General features: G+C 44.0%; 1 protein-coding gene and 1 pseudogene across 5 annotated transcripts in view; both read left to right on the top strand.

The window, feature by feature from the left end:
* The first annotated feature begins 3,541 nt into the window (after positions 1-3,541).
* LOC118990441 (F-actin-capping protein subunit beta-like) lies at positions 3,542-4,499 on the top strand (annotated as a pseudogene).
* Positions 4,500-5,086: 587 nt separating this feature from the next.
* ARHGAP17 (Rho GTPase activating protein 17) overlaps positions 5,087-22,166 on the top strand; it is an 88,559-nt gene continuing 71,479 nt past the window's right edge. For 4 of the 5 annotated variants that reach the window (XR_005067222.1, XM_037051060.1, XM_037051064.1 and 1 more), the window contains exon 1: positions 5,087-5,255. Coding sequence is in view for 4 of the 5 variants with exons in the window: in XM_037051060.1 (XP_036906955.1) it covers positions 5,203-5,255 (53 nt within the window). In the remaining variant the exon portion in view is untranslated. The remainder of the gene's footprint in view (positions 5,256-22,166) is intronic. The other variant, XM_037051065.1, reaches the window with a different exon arrangement.

The following is a 22,166-nucleotide window of genomic DNA, read 5'->3' as shown; positions in this document are numbered from 1 at the left end:
CAAATTCCTGAGACACACTGCTGGAACAGATTTTCCAGTTCTTCAAAGTCACTTATTTTTTTTTTCTCGATGCCTACAACTTATTTCTGCCAGTTCCTGTTTTTGAACATTCTACAGCACTGCCACTTCAAATTGATTTGACTCTGTCGAAGTTCTTCATTGGTATTTTGCAGTTTGCATTGTGACCAGAGCTGCTTGGTTCTCATGCTGCAAGTCTGAACAAAATGCTTCCAATGGCTAACTTCAGCCTCAAGTCTTTTTTTAAAATATATTTTATTGATTATACCATTACAGTTGTTCTATTCCCCCCTTCATTCCCCTCCACTCGCACACTCCCTCCCCCACCATTCTCCCCCCCCTTAGTTTATAACCACATGTCTCAAGTTCTTTAGGTTCTATATTTCCCCCACTATTCTTGCCCTCCCCCTATCTATTTTCTACCTACCCTCTATGCTATTTTCTGTGCCTTCTCCCTCCTTCTCCTCCTCCCACTCCCCTGTTGTTACCCTCCATGTGTTCTTTATCTCTATGGTTCCACTCCTGATCTAGCTGTCCTCTTGGTTTGCTTTCGTTTTAGGTGTGGTTGTTAATAACTGTGAGTTTGCTGTCTTTCACTGTTAATATTTTTCATCTCCTTTTTCTTATGTAAGTCCCTTTAGCATTTCATATAATAAGGGCTTGGTGATGATGAACTCCTTGAACTTGACCTTATATGAGAAGCACTTTATCTGTCCTTCCATTCTAAATGAAAGTTTTGCTGGATAAAGCAATCTTGGCTGTAGGTCTTTGGATTTCATGACTTGGAATACTTCTTTCCAGCCCCTTCTTGCCTGTAAGGTCTCTTTTGAGAAATCCGCTGACAGTCTGATGGGTACTCCTTTGTAGGTGACTGTCCCCTTATCCCTTGCTGCTTCTAGGATTCTCTCCTTCATTTTGGTCTTGGCTAATGTAATTATGATGTGCCTTGGTGTGTTCCTTCTTGGGTCCAACTTCTTTGGGACTCTCTGAGCTTCCTGGATTTCCTGGAAGTCTATTTCCTTTGCCAGACTGGGGAAGTTCTCCTTTATTATTTGTTCAAATAAGTTTTCCACTCGTGGCTGTTTCTTTCCCCCTTCTGGTACCCCTATAATCCGGATGTTGGAACGTTTAAAGATGTCCTGGAGGTTCCTAAGCCTCTCCTCATTTTTTTGAATTCTCATTTCTTCATTCCTTTCTGGTTGGATGTTTTGTTCTTCCTTCTGGTCCATTCCACTGATTTGAGTCCCAGTTTCCTTTCCATCGCTATTGGTTTCCTGGACATCTCCCTTCATTTCAATTAGTTTAGCCTTCATTTGTTCCTCTAATTTGTGACTATAATCAACCAGTTCTGTGAGCATCCTGATAAACAGTGTCTTGAATTGTGCTTCTGAGAGGCTGGCAATTTCTTGGTCGCTGAGAGTTACCGGCTCTGGGACTTTGAATTCTTCTTGCGCCATCTTTTGGGCTGTTCATGCCTGTTAAGTAGCAGGATCGGAGCCCTAGGTGTTCACCAGAGCAGGGCAACTCAGTCGCTGGGTTGTGACGTTATATGTGGGGGCAGGGTCAAAGAGAAGCAATGGCGTCCCGTCTGCCGTCTCCTGTCACGGCCCCCACAGGTGCGGCAGCTGCCACCGTCACCGGGCCCACGAGTTTCGTCCCACTGCACGTGAGTGTGCCACTGCCGTCAGCCCTCGCCTCCTGGGGCCTGTGTGGTCTGCCTCACTGTGCGAGAATGTGCGACCTCGGTCAGTCTGCCCCGCACCCTGACTGGGTTCGGGCCACTTGTGTGCCTAGGTCTGAGGATCTTTCCTGCCCGACCCTGCTCTGCTGCTGGCTCCGTCCCTCTTACCGTCCCCGTTGAATGGTTAGTTGTTGTTGAACTTCCATGTAATTCAATTTTCTGGGGTTTTTTGGCTGTGTCTTTGTTCTCCAAACCTTTGTTGTATTCAAACTTGGCTGTGGGAGAAGGCACAGTGTTTCCACCTATGCCTCCATCTTGGCGGAAGTCCTCCTCAAGTCTTAAAACTTCACTGGACAACATGTTTTTTTCTTGTGATGAAATAAGGTCAACAGAGTCCATGTCATGTCCCTCGCAAGCTGAAGCATGTGTGTTGATGTCATAAACCAATGAAGATGATGCAGGTGCCAATGGAACAAGGGCAACTCCAGAATCTTCTAAGGGGCCAACTGCAGCTTTGGCAACTGATCTTTTAGCATGACCTGTCTTCCTGTCAGAATTTGGGTTCTGCATCTTTCTGTTGTAGTTGATACTGGTAATCAGCATTTGGCTCCTTTATTTAAAGCTCTGATGTCTTACACTTCTCCTCTAAATCACTGCAAAGAGTTTTGTGTTGTTAATTCTCTGAGCCTAAGTTTGCTTAAATGGCTTCAATATCCTTTCTCTTAGAGTCAGGTGACTCTTCCCCCTTTTCAGTCTCCTTTATCAATGCATCTTTTGTGAAATTAGAGAGGTGGCCATTGAAGGAAGCTACAATGACACCCAGCTCTAGGGAGTGACCTAAGCCAGAGCCAAGGCCACCAAGCCAGGAGGTCATTGATGTGGGTCATAGGACTGACTTGGTCCACTTGCCAAAAGTGGCCAGCCCCTTGTGGGACAACCCCCAACCCCCATGGAACTGTTGCCCAAGGGACTAAATCATGATGAATTCTTGCTAGGCAACTGTTTGGCCCAGGAGGTGGGGTCCTGGGAACCCTGAGGCCTGGTCTGGGCCTGACACAGGGCCCTTGTCCAATGATGTGGCCTATGAGCCTCTGCTGTAACCTCTGTCTCTGTGACTGTCTTTGCACTGCCCTGCCCCTGCCACCACTGTGCCACTCCCATGACAGCTGCTGAGTACGCACCACCTCCAACACTGTTCTTGGGTGTGGTCTCATAGAAAACACATATTGCCTTTGGCTTTCTTGTCACACAGTCCATGTTGTCCTGCAGCTTGGAATATCCACGCCACCATTTTCTACAAAATTTTTAGAAAAATTTCTGAGTTATACGCATTCACCTTAAGAGGACCAGTGAGGGTATTTGGATACATGTCAGCCTGTACACCAGTATGACCTGGGGAGAACAGTGAACAGTTCTTCACCCACATCTCCCCCCGACCCCAAGGGTCAGTCAGTCAAGAATCACAGACTTTAAGAGAAGGGAGGAGAGGAGCCATGGTGGCCCTAGTATTGCCTGTCACCAGCCTGTTTCAGATTTGCTCAGGAGTGAGTGCATGACGGCATCAAATATAAAATGACTAAAGGAAAGTGATTTGGGTGGTGAGTGCTCGATAGAGTACATGGCCACCAAGTTACAAGGTCCACTCGAAACCTACATATTATTAACTAGTGTCACTGGCAGTACATTTAATGAAAACCTTCAATGGCCACAGCTCAGAAGTAGGGGACACTGACCCAAATTTTCATTCCTGGGCACTGGGAAAAGCAAAAGCGCTAGCCCCTGCTGCTGGGGAGAGAGCCACAGATGCTGGCACCACCACTGTGAGTCATCAGCACCTTGGACTTAATGAGGCACCTACTTCCACAGAAAATCGAGGAAAACCTTAACAACCTGATGGACCTGGTCCCCAGTGTGAGTATCTCCTGTATTCTGTCGATCAGCCACTGAAAACTGCCAGAGATAGGTGGTTGGAAAGGATTACCTTCTGTGTGACTACAACAGTTATGAGAACTCCTATAGGTTATCATGGAGTAACAAGCATGACCCTCCCTTGGAAGATGGGTTCATGCCTTCTGCTTGGTTGAGAAAGCTGGAGGTGGCAGCCAATAGCAATTCCTTTGACCAGGATGGAGACCAGTTGTTTTGAAGGCGGGGCCTCGTCTGTCTACCTCTGGCATTGGGATCATGGCTTTGCTAGAGTGATTCTCATAAAAAAGGTTGGAGACAGATCCAAGAAGATCAAAGGCTGCTGGGATTCCATTCACGTGGTGGAAGTACAGGAGAAATGCCTAGGATGATGCTGTGGCTGCAAACCAACATATCTGGCTCTGAGACAGCTTTACCAGTCAGATGGAGAATGATGAAACTGCGAGCTGCAGCTTACCACACATAGCCAATATCCACTGCCTGGTTGGGGACATGGAAAACAAAATTAGAAGTAAGCTGATGAGATCTACTTTGGAAAAACAAAAGACATCCTCAAGGGCTGAGGTCTATATAGACTTTTGCAGACAAATGGAAACAAGAAGCTCTTAAGAACCATCTGGCCCTGGCTGGTGTAGCTCAGTGGATTGAGCACGGGCTGCAAATCAAAGGGTCACCAGTTCGATTTCCAGTCAGCGCACATGCCTGGGTTGCAGGCCAGGTCCCCAGTTGGGGTCAACGTGAGAGGTAACCACACATTGATGTTTCTCTAACTTTCTTTCTCCTTCCCTTTCCCCCTCTCTAAAAAGAAATAAAATCTTTAAAAACAAAAAAGAACAATCTGGTGGAGGCATTGAAAAGAAAGCAGCAATATTAAACCTCTGCTTCCCACTAACTGGAGGTGGCACGCACTAACTAGATTCCTTAGAAAACTCATTTACTGTTCCCTTCCCTGTTCCTTCCCTCCCAGACAGGTTACACAACAACTTGTGTCACTGACCTGCACAGCACCATCTCTCCTTGAGAATAAAGGTGCTCAACAACCTTTTAGGCTCCAAAGACTTGCTTCCCACCACGTTTTGCTATCAAAACTGTTTTCATAAAGGTCTTGTTTGCTGCAGAGCCCTCTCCTCCTTCCCCAAAACCATTCATAGGCAGAAAGTACACTGTCTGCCTCCCCTTCTCTCCATCCTTTTTGTTACATTGATACAAAAAAAAAGTGAAACAAAATTTTATGACAAAACTGTGGTGCATGAAAGATAAGAAAAAATACAAAAAAATCATCAATGGGCGACCGCTGGGCGCGCGACCATCAGATCGGCCTCCTGGGGTGGGTGGGGGGGCCCTCTCTGCACGTGGTGGCTTTCCCCCCCGGGCGGAAAGAATCGGCAGCGGCGCCCCAGCCGCCGCAGGCCTGGCTGCCTAGCGCTCTTACCCCTCCGCCTGCGGGCGGCGCCGCTGGAAGTGACGCGAGGGGGCGGGCCCAGGCCGGAGCTGCCGCCGCCCGGCCGGGAAGCGATGTAGGAGCCGCAGCCCATCTCCCCGCGTCCCGCTGGCAGAGCCCGGGTCCCGCCGCCGCCATGAAGAAGCAGTTCAACCGCATGAAGCAGCTGGCCAACCAGACCGTAGGCAGGCGAGTGCGCTGGGCGGGGGTCAGCGGGGTGGGCCGTACGGACCGGCGGGCCGGCAGCTCCTCGGGCCGGGCCGCGCCTCCCTCTCGGGCCCTGCCGAGTCTCAGCCCTGGGGTCTGGGCCGGCCCGCTATCTGTCCTCCGCTGTGGCCCGGCCGGCGGGCGCCCTGCCTGAGACCAGGTCCCAGCCTTACGAAGATCCTGCTGGGACAGCCCTTCACTACCTTGCGCGGTGGCCCTCAGTAGGAACAGGGTTACTGACGCTCGTCCCACTCGTAGTGAAGCAGAGCAAGCTTCGCTACGCCCTTTGGGGGACTCAGGGTGCTGCTGTCTCCGAACCGGAGCGAACGGGCACCACAGCCCGGCTGCACCTTCTTGACATTAACATGGTGGGAGAAAAGGCTATGGAAACGCCTTGCCCCAATTTAAAAAAAGTTTATAAAAACTCTCACTTTGGATTTGGAAGCAGATATTTCTCCATGTGTGTTTTCTCCTGCTTTAATGCCAGGCAAGCATTGATTCTTTAAGAAATCTAGTCTTTGACAAAAAGAAAGTGTTACATTTATGCATTTATTTTTTAATTACAGTTGGCATAATTTATATTAGTTCCAGGTGTACAGCATAGTGGTTAGACACTTACAAACCTTACCAGGTGATCCCCCACCAGACACCATACATAGTGATTACAGTTATTCTGAAATGACAGAATAGACCAGCAGGCGGTTGGGACAGGAATGGTTTGGGTTTGGATTGTGGAGCTTCTCCAGGTGATTGTCATGTACAGCATTTCTGGGGCAACTATTTCAGGGTCTTCCAGGGCAGTTGCTGTACTGTCCCAATTTACTATTTATTCTGCGATGAGATATGAAAGTAAATTTTTCAGTTTTCACTTTTTTTTTCAACAGTTAAGCAAAAAGGGGGAGTTCAGTTTGGCCAAAGCACGTGGGACACTTCTTTCTTTTGTGTGTATGAAAATACTCTTACTTCCTCTTGAATTTTCCACATTTGCTTTTCACTGTTTCATTTCCCTCAATTTTCTGCTTAGTTTTGTTGCTCAATTTTTTTGGTACTCCACCCTGTTATCTTGGTGTGTATTTTTCCTATTTCCAAAATTAACCTCTGTCTCCTTGATGTGCCTGCTTTCCTGTTGTTTGTAGGAAAGTGATAGATATGAGAGGAAGGTAGACAAAGTAGCAGAGAAGGCTAATGTTTCAATCAAGAATCTGTAAACAAATTGAAAAGTAATTCCTTAACCCTGGCTGGTGTAGCTCAGTGCCTTGAGCATGGGCCTGTGCACCAGAGGATCGAGGTTCGATTCCCAGTCAGGGCACATGCCTGGGTTGCAGGCCAGTTTCCAGCAGAGGACGCACAAGAGGCAACCGTACATTGATGTTTCTCTCCCTCTCTCTTTCCCTTCCCCTCTAAAGATAAATAAATACAATCTTTTTAAAAAAGTAATTTCTTGTAAGTTTTCTACCCCCCCTTAGTGTTTTCAGTAACATGCACTGTAAAATTGATATTTATTGAGGGTCAAGGTACATTGATTAGATTGTCATTATGGCCTTTTGGTATATTGTATAAGGCAAGCTATGTTTGCTTTTCTTCAATAAAGTTCTTTTTATCACCACAAAGCCATTCCCCGTCTTTTGGCCCCCTGCTTGCTCTGTGGCAGCTTCCCTCTTCATACTTGTAAATTCCAACTCTACTTGCCTACTTACAGTTTCTACAGGAGGCCTTGCTTTCTCACTAATTAGCCTCTACCTGGAACTCGCTTTTGAAGTCTTTTCAACAAACCTGTCCTATAGCTTCCGCCTTCTATTCCCTCCTATTCAGTCTTTAGGTCTCCTGGTAAAGGTCTCTGCCCTTGACCGGCCTTTCCTGATGCTACAACATAGACTGGCTGATCCTGGGTGCTTTCATAACTCCACCTAGTGCCTGCTCTTCTGTAATGTAATTGCCTCTTTACTTGCCCGTATTCTTCATTACACTAAATGCTTTGAGAAGCCTTGCTGTGTTATTCTACTTGGATTCCAGGGTCAGCTGTGCTTCCTACTACACAGTAGATACACAACAAAATTGTTAATCTATTGTAAATCTAGTTCTTACCTGATTGCCTTGGTGGTGTGGGCCCAAGTATGGGAAAATGAAAACTGGATAGAGTCAATGGTGAGTCATACGAGGACTGTAATTCTGGCCCTGACCTTTGACTATTTGAAAATCTTAATTGCTAGATGCCAGTGGAAGCTACAACTATTACAGAGCAATTAAGGGTGTGGCAATTTTGCACCCAAAGTCAAAACTTTTTACAGGAGAACCTGTTGCTTTACTGCCATTGATTTCCTAGATGTATTTGTATTTTTTTCCACTTGTGGAATTATAAAGGACTAGGGAGGAAAAAAGTGAAGGAAGGGGAGCCTAGAGTTGTTATTATTTGGAAACAGATGGTGGACGGCCATCGAATCTGCATTCTGGGTACATTTGGGGCACGGAGGAGATCAGGAAGCAAAGGAGGTTCTCCCATCCCCATGAGTGAACTTATAGGTGTGTCTGGCATGCTCACTGTGTGGGTTATCGATTCACAGAATTCTGGGTAGTGTCTGGAAGTGCAGTATTCTCTTCCCAGAATTAGGACCTTGTGAGTAACCCACAGTGAGGTTCCATGGGATGGACATGTGGGAGAATTAGTAATGGCTGGAAGGAGTGAGTTCTCATGATGTAACTTGTTTGCAATGGGTGGATGAGTCTGTTTTAGAAGATGGTTTGTGTATCACAGGGGCAAGGCTTCTGAGGTGGTCTCATGATAGGGATGTCCCCAAGAAGAGAATTAGGATGGTTCCTTTGTTCATCTGCCTTTTGTTGAGCTGTCCATTCAGACACTGTTGAGCCCAAACTGTGTACCACTGTACAAGATATTAAAGAATCGAGAGTGAAAACTACACACAGTTTCTGCCCTTGGGGAGCTCAGTAGATTTGTGAAAGAAAAGAGATTGGTGAGTAAAAAATAATTACATACCGTTAGATAAAAGCTTACAGAGGCATGGCTACTTCACAGAGCAAACCCCAGCTCTTATTGGATGGAGGGGAGGTAACAAAAAATGGGGGGAATTTTTTTTAAAGATTTAATTATTTATTTTTAGAGAAAGGGGAAGGGAGGGATAAAGAGTGGGGGAGGGAGACATCATTGTGTGGTTGCCTCTCTTGTGCTCCAACTGGGGACTGGCCTGCAACCCAGGCATGAGCCCTGACTGGGAATTGAACCAGTAACGCCTTGATTTGCAGGCCAGTGTTCAACACTGAGCCACGCCAGCCAGGGCTGAAAAAATGGGAGAAAATTTCAGCAGAGCCTTTTTTAAATCATTTTAAAATTTTCAAGTACTTTAAAAAATTTTCTCGTGTTGATTACTTAAGTCTCTTTGGTTTTAAAACAACCCAATTTGAATGTCCTTAAGCAACGATAAGAGTTAATTGGCTCATATGTGACCAAAGAGTCCAGAAATAGTGCAGCCGTCCACTGGGCTGGTTCCAGGGGGTCTTCATACAGGCTATGTCCACAAGGAGACCCCCTAGTCTTTTGTCATCCTCATTTCAAGTCCCAGGGGGTCAGAGAGTACTTTACTCCTAGTCACTGTGGCCCTAAGTCCCAGGACTGATCCTGAGTGTTTCTGACTGGGTCACAGGCCTTTCCCTGGAAATGGGAGTGGAGTGTCAGCCCCACTCATACCACATGGACTGAGAGTTGGGGAGTGCTGTTCCCCAGGAAAACCAGGGTGCTATTACCAGCAGAAGGGGAGGAGGTATGCTAGTCAGGCAGGCTAACAATAGATGTCATGGCATGTTTTTTGTAGTTCTGCTAAAAAAGAAAGGTATTTTGGTTTTGAAAATGCTTTGTGCAGGTAATCCGGGGGACAAGGTGGTGATATGGGGAGGCGATACCCCGAATTGGGGAAGGTGTACACCAGGATAAGGAACCTGAGCAGCTGCTAGTAGTGAAGTAGAAATGTCAATAAGAAAAGGATTTCAAGTGACTATGTAATTAGGAGATTTTATTATCTAAGGTGAGCTTCTGGATGGGAGGGCCTCAGTGAGTGTTGGCTCCTACCGGAATGAAGTGCTCCTTGGAGATCCAGAATGCTTTCCCAGAAGTTGTCTTTAGATAAGCCAAGGTCAAAAATGCTGAGAGGGGGCAGGCTAGTGAAATCAGTGAGTGACTTAGGCCAGGGGAGGGCTGGTGGGGGAAAGGGAGGACCCAACGGGTACTTCCTGTCTCACCAAAAGGCTGTGTGGGAGTATGGGCCCTGTGTGTCCCGATTTGGGGAATTTTGAGAAAAGCCTACAATTTGGATTTTAATGAAAATCAGATTGAGACAGGATAGTAAGAAGTTGGGAAAATTCCTTGGCAAGTGGAATAGGGAAACAGAGACAGTGGCAGAACAATTTACAGCCACGTGCAGATTGTCACCAGGGTGGAAGGCCCTGAGTGCCTGGCAGGGTGCAAAATTAGGAAAACAAGGACCTCATCAACAGGGTAACCTTTTCTCTCCAGGCCTTTCCTACCTGGGGAGAATATCTAGGCTTCAGTTGTATTTCAGCTCCAGGCCCAGAAAAGCAGCAAAACCTGGTGCTCTACGCCAGGAACAATTGCAACGACTAAAGAACCCCTGCCCTGTCACTGACCAGTCAGTGGAGACCATGACCCCGAAGGGGCACACCTGGAGAACTGATTAATATTCTACTGAAACCCTCCCCTGAGATATCCTCTAAGATTCTCGCCTACAAGAGAGAGAGAAAAGTCTCAATCAAGACAGAGAACCCATGCTCACATGCTCTCCCTCTGGGAGAGCAGCCCCCACCATTCCCTTCTTCCTCACAGGCGTGCATCTCCTAAACTCTAAGGTAGTGGGCTGCTGGCAGCTTGTCCTGGGCTGATCCCATGAATGTGTCCCCCAAGACCCCTATTTCTCTGACTTCCCAGTGAGCTCAGGCAGCCCAGCCTCGGCTCTCCTGTTGCTTCTTCTATGCTAAGCCCTTCCTTGTTTCACTGTCCCCACCTTTAATAAATGTATCCTTATAGTCATCTGGATTTGTGTTGTGAAATCTTTCCTACAAAAAGTCAAAAACCCACACACTGCAGCTGGCCCTAGGTGGACCCACTCAGGTCCAGGCCTCTGTCCAGTAACAAATGGCATTTAGTGCAAATTAAACAACCAGGATGACACCATATGGGACTAAGCAAAATATCCAAGACCAGATTTGGCAATTGCTTATGTAGAAGGACCTGGAAGTTAATGATCCCCGTTGTTAATTATTGTCTTATACCTTACCCCTTGATATTACTACATTCCCAGTTCTTTGAATTTGTTAAAGAATTGTTCTTTCCTTTACAGAAATCTTTAAAAAGATCTGATAAGAAAAATCATCAACATTTCTTCAGTGGTTTAGTTCATACCAGGTGCTATGCCAAACCACCTGGTTGGTCCTTGCCTACAGTAGTTGTCACTTCTGTTTTTTTGGTTTTTGGTTTTTTTTTTATGTCAAAAATGCCTTTATTCTTCCTTCATACTTGATTTAGAGTTTAGTTGTATATCCAGTTGCAATATAAACACATAGAGATAAGAGTTAGAACTTAAGAAGAAACACTGCCCTGTTAAGTTCCCACAACTCCTAAGTGATCGAGGCAGGACATGGGCTGGGTCCAGGGCCTCTGACTGGATCCCATCCCGACTACAGACACCCGGCTGGCTGCCTTTTCCCCAGGAAAGGGTTAATGTTTGCTAACAGTCTTTGGTCCTTATTAAGCTGCTGGGTTAGGTGCTTTGCATAAATTTTCTCCCTGTATTCTTAAAGCAACTCTAAGGGGTGATGTTATTTGTTCCTGATTTAATGATGAGGAAGCCACATCAAGAGGTTAGTAAATGACAGAGCTGGGGGTTCATTCCCAGGTCTCTGATTCTGAGGGAGCTATAAATCCAGACTTTATGTGGGCTGCTCTTACATGAGACACTCTTCGTGTGAGTTATGATCGACATTTTTATAAAATCCTGGAGGCTGAGAGTCGGATGTGGTTCCAGTCCAGTGGCTCTGATCAGGCGTGATTTTGCCCCCCATCAGGAGCAAGGTCTGGAGATATTTTTGATTGTCATGACTTGGCTTTTGGGGGTGTGCTCTGGCATCTGGTGGGTGAAGGCCAGGATGCCACTGGACATTTTACAAGGAAAAAGACCCCCCAACCTCCCAACGTGGAATGATCCGGTCCCGAATGTCAGGGGTGCTGAGATTGCGAAACCCTGGTCTAGTCCTTCCATGTTCTGCCTGTGTTAGTTTTCAAAACCAGAGGTTCTCAGTATTTGCTTGCAGGGCATAGCTGTGTCCTATTTGGTATGTATATGTATGTATTTTTTTACCATCATTGACCCATATTTTAAAATTTGGAGTTTTCACACAACCTGGATTTCCAGTTTCTTCTAAAATCTTGGAAGACTTGGCAATACCTGGCATTCTCCAATAGCTGAACAGCAGCTGGCCCACCTGGCTGGGGCACCAGCCATCCAGCTTGCCCCAGGCCCAACCTGGCTCGTTTTAACTCTGTTACTTCCCTTGCCGTCCCCTCCCTGATCACAGAAATCAGATAACCTTCTCCAGGAGTAGAAAAAGCAGTTCTTCCTGAGATAGTCTGTTTCATAGGGGCAGCAGGAATTCTCAGATGTAGAATCAAAATGCATCTCTACCTGTGCACCCCAGAGCACCCTTCTAGACCCAGGATGAACCAACCTTGCCACCTCCATGACAGCCCTTCCAGTGTCTAACATCACAAGCCATCTCCTGACTCTAGTAGCATTGAACATCCCTCACCTACTTCTCTGTTTCATTTTATGCCAGAGGATTTCCTCTGCCATTTTTAGAGGAGCTCTGAACAGTGTTTCTGAGAAAGGAGGTAGCTGTAGTTGTCCTCAGTCTGAGTGGATTCCATCCAGCTTCTGCATAGAGCAGGGGTGGAAAGAAATCTGCTGTCTTGCAGTTTCTGAATCTGATCTTCCGTGGTCTTGTTATGCACTTTATGTATTGTGAATCCTAGGATAGAACATGTGCTAGAACAATCTCTCCTTCACTGAAGGGCTGTGAACCCTGAAAGGATGTGGTCATATAGCATCACTTTTATATGTGAAGGCAGCATGCTATTCTAATATGGGATTACTTTTGTAGCTGCTGTTCTCCATGTGCGCACAGCAGACCCCCCAGAGATTTAATGTTCTGGTATAAGGCCCCAGAGTCAGCATGTGCACCACACATTCTTCTCAGACTTCAGAGGTTTTGCATATATCATTCTATTTCTGTTTCTCAAATGTAGGTAGGTTAAGTAAATGTAAACATAGTAATTAATGAAGTATACGTTTGTTAAAAATATCTTTACCCTCCTGCTTTGTGTATATATGTATATTTTCTTAAGTGTAGATGTCAAAATGGTGATAAGGAAGTACGGACCTGTCTTACTTTTGGTAATGTTCCTGTTTAGAGTCTGTGAACTTTTTTTTACTTTAAATAATGTTTTCCATACTCTAAAAAGCTGGAAACCATGAATATGTTCTGTAAACAGAGGTCACAAACTCAAGTAAAATTAGTAAGTTGGGTGGGAGATAACGGCCAAATGACAGGGAGTGGGGAGGACTGTGGCGAGTTGGTGAGTACACGTTCATTAACGGGGACAGGACTCTCAGCTATAGCCACTTGTTGCCATAGCATCGTATTTAATGATGCTCCAGAATGTAGTTTCTTGATATTTAAACATTTAAACATTGTCAACAAAAAAGGGGAAAAAACCTATTGTGTAGGTTAAAGAAAACACATTTGCAAGCTTTATCTAATGTTACGCTTCCTGCTTTAACTTCTAGTTTAGAGACTAATTCTGTGGTATATAAAGTTGGGCCATAGTGTTTAGTAATGAACTTCTCCTTGGGATGGGGATGGGGATGGGACATCTGTTTTATCATTATTCATCATACATTCTACGTATATCATATATTTTTTGAGTGTGAAATATCTCATAATTAGAACAATAAAAGAGTTGATAGATACTTTAGAATTGCTTTATTTTCTAGCCTTTTTTTCTCTCTTAGTTTCTTGAAACTAGTGGGAAAGTTTTTTTTCCCCCAATCTATGAATTCGAAGCTTTAAAGTTATTTATCTTGGAAAAGGGAACGAAAGCTCCAAGTTAAAATAGGAGCCTCTTGGGGACTTCTGCCAAGATGGAGGCATAGGTGGAAACACTGTGCCTTCTCCCACAACCAAGTTTGAATACAACAAAGGTTTGGAGAACAAAGACACAGCCAAAAAAACCCAGAAAATTGAATTATACGGAAGTCCGACAACAACTAACCATTCAACGGGGACGGTAAGAGGGATGGAGCCAGCAGCAGAGCAGGGTTGGGCAGGAAAGATCCTCAGACCTAGGCGCGCAAGTGGCCCGAACCCAGTCAGGGTGCAGGGCAGACTGACCGAGGTCGCACATTCTCGCACAGTGAGGCGGACCACACAGGCCCCAGGAGGCGAGGGCTGACAGCGGTGGCACACTCACGTGCAGTGGGACGAAACTCGTGGGCCCGGTGACGGTGGCAGCTGCCGCACCTGTGGGGGCCGTGGCAGGAGACGGCAGACGGGATGCCATTGCTCCTCTTTGACCCTGCCCCCACATACAACATCACAACCCAGCGACTGAGTTGCCCTGCTCTGGTGAACACCTAGGGCTCCGATCCTGCTACTTAACAGGCACGAACAGCCCAAAAGATGGCGCAAGAAGAACTCAAAGTTCCAGAGCCGGTAACTCTCAGCAACCAAGAAATTGCCAGCCTCTCAGAAGCACAATTCAAGACACTGTTTATCAGGATGCTCACAGAACTGGTTGATTATAGTCACAAATTAGAGGAACAAATGAAGGCTAAACTAATTGAAATGAAGGGAGATGTCCAGGAAACCAATAGTGATGGAAACTGGGACTCAAATCAGTGGAATGGACCAGAAGGAAGAACAAAACATCCAACCAGAAAGGAATGAAGAAATGAGAATTCAAAAACATGAGGAGAGGCTTAGGAACCTCCAGGACATCTTTAAACATTCCAACATCAGATTATAGGGGTACCAGAAGGGGGAAAGAAACAGCCGTGAGTGGAAAACTTATTTGAACAAATAATAAAGGAGAACTTCCCCAGTCTGGCAAAGGAAATAGACTTCCAGGAAATCCAGGAAGCTCAGAGAGTGCCAAAGAAGTTGGACCCAAGAAGGAACACACCAAGGCACATCATAATTACATTAGCCAAGANGCTATTTTCGGTACCTTCTCCCCCCTTCTCCTCCTCCCACTCCCCTCTTGCTAACCCTCCATGTGTTCTTCATTTCTATGGTTCCACTCCTGATCTAGCTGTCCTCTTGGTTTGCTTTTGTTTTAGGTGTGCAGGGGGAGGGCAAGAATAGTGGGGGAAATATAGAATCTAAAGAACTTGGGACATGTGGTTATAAACTAAGGGGGGGGGAATGGTCGGGGAGGGAGTGTGCGAGTGGAGGGGAATGAAGGGGGGGGAATAGAACAACTGTAATGGTATAATCAATAAAATATATTTAAAAATATATAAATAAATAAAAAGTAAAATAGGAGCCTCTTTTTAAAAAGATAGAATTAAGGGAGGTTTGATTATAATTCTCCTACCCTGCTGGGCTGTAATGATTCCCAGTGACTTTGCATGTCTGCCCTATATTCAGATGGGGAGGTGTCCTCCTTCTATCTTCTCAGACCATTCCCCTGGGTGATCTCAGCGCCTTAATGCCACCTCATGACTGATGACTACCAACTTGATGCCTCTAGCCTTGCCATCTCTTTATCTCTAGATCTTTATCTTGAATGTCTGCACTTTAAATATGCTGTTGAAATTCAACTCATGAACTACATCCTCAAATTGGCCCTTCTTCCCTAGTCTGTGGCCTCCAGGCCAAATCCTGCTCACTGCCTGTTTGCAGACAGGGTTTGTGGCACATGACCATGCACTGCAACTGCGGAGTTGAGTATTTGTAGCAGTGACTATAAGGCCCGCAGAGCCCATGCTATTATTACTGTCTGGCCCTTCACAGAAAGAGTTTGCCACCACATCTGCTCAGTCATGGAATCTGGAAAGGGACAGATTTTTGACTTGGTGCAGGTTTGATACAAGTTTTAGAAGATAAAGCAGATTCTGTTGAAAATCTGACCCTGTGATTTATATAAGAAACATTCTTGACTAGGTAGAACCTACTTTGTAGCAAATTATATAAAAACAATACTCACTTAATGTCAGCCCTCCAGCTTGTAAAACTTGTTTCCTGTGCCTTGATATTTCACTTAATTACACCTTATTGATTATTTGCATTGGCTACTTCTTTTTGATTAATCAGTTCTAAGATGTTTCTCCCTTCCTTCCCCTTCCCACAATACTTTTGTAGATGTCTTCCTTATCAGAGATACCTTCGGGTCTAATAGTCAACTTGATCTCTCTTTTAATGTTTCATTAGCATTTCTTCTCTAGTTTCTCAGTGTTCTTCCACATGGGTTAGCCAAATTTATGCCTCCTGAGCATTTAAGTCATAAATTATAGACTAAACAGGTACTCAAATGAATGCAAATATTCAAGTAAGTAAATAAATATTTAGAATAGCACAGAAATTTTTCTAAGCCACCACCAGCTACCTGTCACCTGTCAGTGTGAACATTTATAAATCTACCTGCTTGGATTTCATATGGTCATTGGATCCTTTCAGGGGCATGGGCTGGAGTGGCCACTTGAACCCATATGCCTAGCTGTACCTTGGGGAAATAGATCAAAGTATTTCTACTTCACTAGATACAGTGAGCGCTCAGATAAAGGGAGCATGGGCATAGGCCTAGGATCTCTGAGATGTGTTTGGGGTCCAGGGAAGGCTTCCCTGACGTGTGACACTTGAGTAGTCTTGATAACGGGCAGGTAGAAATGTGGATAATGGAGAATACTGTGAGGGAAGAAAAATACTTAGGGGAAACCTAACACACTGAAAATTTCCTCCTTTAACTTAATATTTTTTGTTAATAAATTGGCAAAAGACAACTATATCTGATTCTTAACCACAGAAAAACTATCCGACACTGATTTTTAAATTCATTAGGTAGTGAGTGGCTGTTTGTACTTCCATATGTTCTCAAGTTCAGGGTGACTGTGGTGTTTAAAGTCACAAGTCCCTGGATGCATTTCCATCCAATAGAAGGAGTAAGTCGTCCTTCGAAGCTTTAAAAGGTCTTAAAACCAGCCTATTCAGTTTTCTTTGCCTGATATAAACTGATGGCCATCTTTCCTGAAAACAGTTTTATTGTACATTGACAATTTATTGAGGCATCGTTTCTCACAGTATAGCGTTTAATTTCCATCATACTCGTTCATCTCCTCTTATAGCCTCAGTATTCTCACTGCCTTTTCAGTTTTGAACATGGTAGAATTAGTAATATTGCCCATACAACTCCACAATGGCAGGACTCAAATGCATGAGCATCACTGACTGTGAACACCAGCTTTTGGAGATAGAGAGTACTGGTGGGGTTTTGCTATCATCCATGGACGACCATTGTCAGAAAAGCTTCTGTTCCAGTTTTGGGGGATTGTGGTTTGAGGACCATTGCAGTAGGATTTAGGGGATCCTTATATGCAGAAGGTTGAGAAAATTAAGTTAATGCTTTAGGAAGACAACTTTGGTGTCAGGTGGAGTTGCAATTATGGAGGAAGGGAAAGAGGAGAAGGTGAAATGAGCCTGGTGAGGAAGCTGTTGCTGCTGGGTAAGGAAGCTCAGACAACGGCATCAGCATCGGCATCGGCATCGAAGATTAGGCTGGCGGATATTTAACACCATAGTGTTTGGGACGAAGAAAAGAGAGAGGGAAGTGCTGAGGAGATTCAGGTTATGGGTGGATGTTATTTACTGAAGTAGGTAACAGTAATTCTACTCTCTTCCATTGTTTTGCAATGCTTCTCGTTTTTTAAACTTATAATTCTTGTATGTACTTTGTTGGTTTCTTTTCTCCCACAGATGAATGGTTTAAAATGTGTGTGTATACACCAATACCACACTGTTCATCTGAAATATGTTTTCAGTATAGTAGAACTGGTCTCCTTCAGCTCTTCTTTTTGTTATTCTCTCCTGTTTTTGTAAAAAAAAATGAATTTTGGTATCATTTTTCTAGTTCCTAGAAAAAATCATTTAGGGATTTGATTGGTTTGCAGCTCATTCATTCAAATAATATGCTGGGTGCCTGCTATGGGTTAGGTCTGAGGATATAAAAATATTGTAACTAAAGCCCAGGAATTATGGTCTGGTAATTTGTGTACTAAACCACGGGGAAAGTTGATACCTTTGCAACATGAGCATAGCACATCTCCTTATATGCGCTTTTATGTGTCTCCAAAATACTTTGTTTTTGTTGTTGAGAATTGTGTTTAATTAGTTTAGTGGGTAAATACAGGTGATATTAATGTTTATGAATAAACTCATTTATGCTATACCCTATTTAGCTACAATCATTTTGTTACTTCTTTTTCACCCCTTATTTAATTGGTTAGACTCTCCAATACGTGTAGCTGCATAAAACACCATGAGGAATGTTTGTCCTGTTAAAATGCAAATGTCCTAATCCGAATGGTTCACATTGGAAATCCACAAGCATTTTTCTTCACGTTTTTGAATCATACACCTTTTTTGTTTGCCTGATATTTGAGTTTTATTGTATGTTAGTCATAGGGTTGGCCAGATGATCCTCAAGGTAGAGTGCTGAATTTGTAGTAGTCCAACCATATGGAGGAAACAGCTGCAGTGTGCTTGACTGAGGAAGGAATTGGAAGAGAAAGTGGAGAAATGGTGAGAGGAATGGTAATAGTTGCACAACCTCAGAAGAAGTGATTAGCAGTCATCAGGTGATGGACTTATTTACATACAGTCTGTGAGTCTTAGAGCCGTCTTCAGGAATAGAAACCTTGCTACCAAAAATTTAGATGGAGGTTCTAACAGTCCTGCCTTAAAAAAACCATCCACACATGCACATTTGCATATAATCTCATGGACTTTTCAGACATCTTCAAGACTATGTGTAAGAAGCTCAGGATTAAAGAAAAGATACCTATGGTTGGCCGCTCAAGAAGTCTAGTTACCGGGCAGATACTTAGCTTTGATTCCCAAGCTGTGAACTGTTCTCTAAAGAAAAATTGTTTTGTAGAAGTGCCCCACACGTCTCCTTGTGTGTGTCATTTTGCTGGTTTCCAAAGCCCATATGGGAACCTTCCTCCAAAAAGCAGAAATCTGCTTCTCTAAAAGACATTTGGTGATTGCATGAGATTATTTTCCCTTAACAGTCAGCTTCAGGGTCGGCAGAGGGTGGGGGCGGCAAATTAGTTAATTCAGTTGTGTTTTTAAAACTTTTAGATACGGGCTTTACAATAAACTGAAACTGCTTTTGGACAGTGGAGTGTAGTAAAGGGTGTGCTGAGCTTGAGTTTGCGGTGCTGAAACCCCTCTGTGCTGTTGGCCAGCTCTCTCTCTGACCTTCACCAAATCAGCCTCCCTGCTGTGTTTCCACACCAGTGCCTCAGCTCCTGGGACCACATGGAACAAGCCTGGTATGTTGAAGAAGCTGGCATGTGTTGAAGAAGGAGGCATCATAAGAGTTGAGAAAATAAATCATCAGGTTAGATACCACCTTACCACTGTAGGCCAAAAGAAATTCCAAACAGATTAAAAGTTTGGTGTAAAAAATAAAACTGTAAAATAAGCAGAAGAAAATATGCAAAGTATTTCATGCTCTGGCATGAAAGTGTAGAGAATGAACAATAAAAGATAACCTATAGATTTAACTACATAATAATTTAACTACATAAATAATTAAACGATTAACTGGAAACAGTTGAGAATGGCCACAACAGAGGATTAGTATTCTTAATGCATAAAGAAAGCTCTCTCCTCAGTTTGAAGAACTCTACAAAGCAAATACCGTGAGCAGAAAGATTACAGGTGAAAGATAGATGATTAGTAAATATATGAGACTCTTCAAAATGACAAGCAATTGAAGAAGCACATAGCTTTGAGACTCTGCTTTATATTTACCAAACTGACAAAGTTTGAAATAATGGTAACTCTGGCTCATGTGGCTCAGTGGATTGAGCACTGGCTTGCAATTGGCTTGAGAAGTTGCTGTTTTGATTCCCAGTAAGGGCGTGAGCCTGGTTTGTGGTTCAGGTCCTCAGTTGGGGGCGAGCGAGAGGTGACTGATTTACGTATCTCACACATTGGTGTTCCTTTCCCTCTTCTTTTCCTTCTCTCTCTAAAAGTAAATAAAAATATTTTTTAAAAACTCACATTTAAAATAATGATATGTTGCTGGCTTGGGAGAGGTGAGGAGTGTTGTGTCATACACTGCTGGTGGGAGTGTGCACTGGCATTCTTTACTGACCATTATGTTTTAGGGACCATTTCTAAAATCAGAGCCCTAATTCTTTGTCCACCATCTCTTACCCTTTTGGACTCCTTTTCCCCCAGTTTCTCCTGCCCTTTATTCAGTCCCCTTCTGTCTGTGACCTCAGTCAATCTCTGGTTGACATCACTTTTAGAACTCTGTCCAGCTGGCCTTTTTTCCCCACCTGTTCTGCAGGGTGTGACCCAGAGAGCATCCAATTTTTCAGGCTAGCACTGCCAAAATTTTACAGACTCCAAGCTCAGCTGGGCTTTTATTACTGCCTTCTAGTCCTTGGCCGGTATCCCATTCCATTTTCCTAAGTACTTTTCCCAGACTTCTACTTTTCTTAGACCTACTCCACCCTTCTCCAGACATACCCACTCTCCTCCGGTGACCTGCCTCCTCATTTCCTGAGAAAAATGAACACAGCCACCTTTCCCAGTCCCTGATACTCCAGTGTACACAGTGTACACAGTGTACACAGTCTTCACATTCATCATAGCTTCCCCTCTGTCACCCCCATTCTCACCTGTGCCACTCTCCCAGGGCTCTCCTTCCCGTTTGTCACCCCCCACCCCTGTGCCACTTTCCTGGGGCTCTCCTTCATTACTTTTCCCGTTCTCTCCATTGGCTCTTCTGCCCAGCTGCTAATCACAGTCAGGTTTTTCTCAGCTTTCTTCTGTCGTGTGCCTTTGCTTCTCACTCTCCATCTATGCCTTGCATCTTGGTTCCAATAACCATTCTCCTCACAGTTTCCTGTCCTGTCTGCCATGGTTGGCATTTTTTACCAGTCACTGGTTCTTGCTTCACTGACACCACACTCCCAGCTTCTTCCCTTCCTGGCCCTCCCTGAGGACTCCTTTGTTCCTAGAAGAGTTTTGGCTTTTCATCCATGTGTTCCCAAAGCTCTGCCTTTAGTCTTTACCTTTTCTGCAGTATCTGCATTGCGAGTCAACTCCCCCAAGTTTGTGTCTGCTGCTGCTACTCACACTCCCAGTTTGCCCAGGTGCCTCTGCGATGCCTCAGAGCCACGTAGCCAAACACACACTGGGCATGTCCATCCTAGTGGTCAGCATGTCTGGAGCTTACCTCATGGACCTCACAGATCTTTTCTCCAGGTGAAGAGCCTTATTGTCTAGTTAGTCGTTCACGTTGGAAATGTGGTGATTCTTCTAGGCTCTTCCTTCTCACTCTCCACCCACAGCATATCACTAAGTGCTCCTGTTCATTGTATGTTAGTATTGGGTTGGCTGATAAGTCTGTTAATGTCTTCTTCCATAGGCTGGCTCTGTTAGTGCTTAGTTACCTTTGACTGCATCTGAAACAGTTTTGTTAAGTTGCATTGCGACAGCCATCATGTCAGTGTGCATTTAAAAAAGAGCTTATCAAAATTGGTGAATTTTTTGATAAGTTCTTTATTTTATTTTTTTCCATTATCATTTAGTCCCCTTATACCCCCTAAACCAACCCCATGGTGAATTTTTGTGGAGCCATTTTAATATTAAAGATGGAAGACAATACACAACATTTTCAGCATGTTATGCTTTATTACTTCGAGAAAGGTGAAAATGCAACTGGAATACAAAAAATATACGTGCAATGTATGGAGGAGGTACTGTGACTAGGGTGGGGTACCTTCTGAACTCGAATATTTGTAGTTATTTTCTGTTCTGCTTTCAGGATTGTGTATGGTGAAAGGGATGTGAACGTATGAGATATTCTTGCTAATAGGAGCACTCGTAATGATAAGAAAAGACCAGCATCCTGTTTGAATTATATCCAGATGTGATGAAATGCTAGGTTTGCCCAGTATTATAGTAGAAATTCCTATAACTGTTTAAAATGCTCCACTCTTACTATTCCCCCTCCTGCCATTGTATTAATTTATTTTATAATTTGGAATTTTTGGTAAGTTCTTAGGAACACAACTATCGTAACAACATTTTACAGCACAAGGTTGTGCTTTTGTTTCTACCATAAGTTCATGAGATTTTTCGTGGTAGGAAAATTCTCTGTGGGGGAGGAACTGAAGACATGGGGGACAGTTTAGTTTAAGAGGCTTAACCAGACACATGGGTTTATTTCTTCTCCCCCATTAAAATTCATTTACATGTTAGGAAAAATATTTTAAAAAAATTATTGGAAATTAAAAAATGTGATGCTGAAAGCCATTCAGAAAAAGTCTTATTATGTAGTAGCTCTGTGAATGACTAAAGCAAGTACAGTTATATTTGTTCATTTATTGTCAAAGGTAGGACATAGGATGTAAGAAAATCTTCAGAAGACTGTTACCTTCACTTAACAAAGTTTTAAAAAAGCAGGCTACTAGGAAAAAGAGTTCTTGGAAATTAAAAATATATAATACTGTTACCAATTAACAAAAAGTTGCAAAAAGACTCAAAAGAAAGTCTTTAGAAAGGAAGTAAACTATG

Source organism: Sturnira hondurensis, unplaced genomic scaffold (genome assembly GCF_014824575.4).
Source record: "Sturnira hondurensis isolate 20B ecotype Veracruz unplaced genomic scaffold, ASM1482457v3 Scaffold0007036, whole genome shotgun sequence".
Lineage (NCBI taxonomy): Eukaryota > Metazoa > Chordata > Mammalia > Chiroptera > Phyllostomidae > Sturnira > Sturnira hondurensis.
The sequence above is the reverse complement of the archived record's forward strand: the minus strand, read 5'-3'. Positions and strand labels throughout refer to the sequence as shown.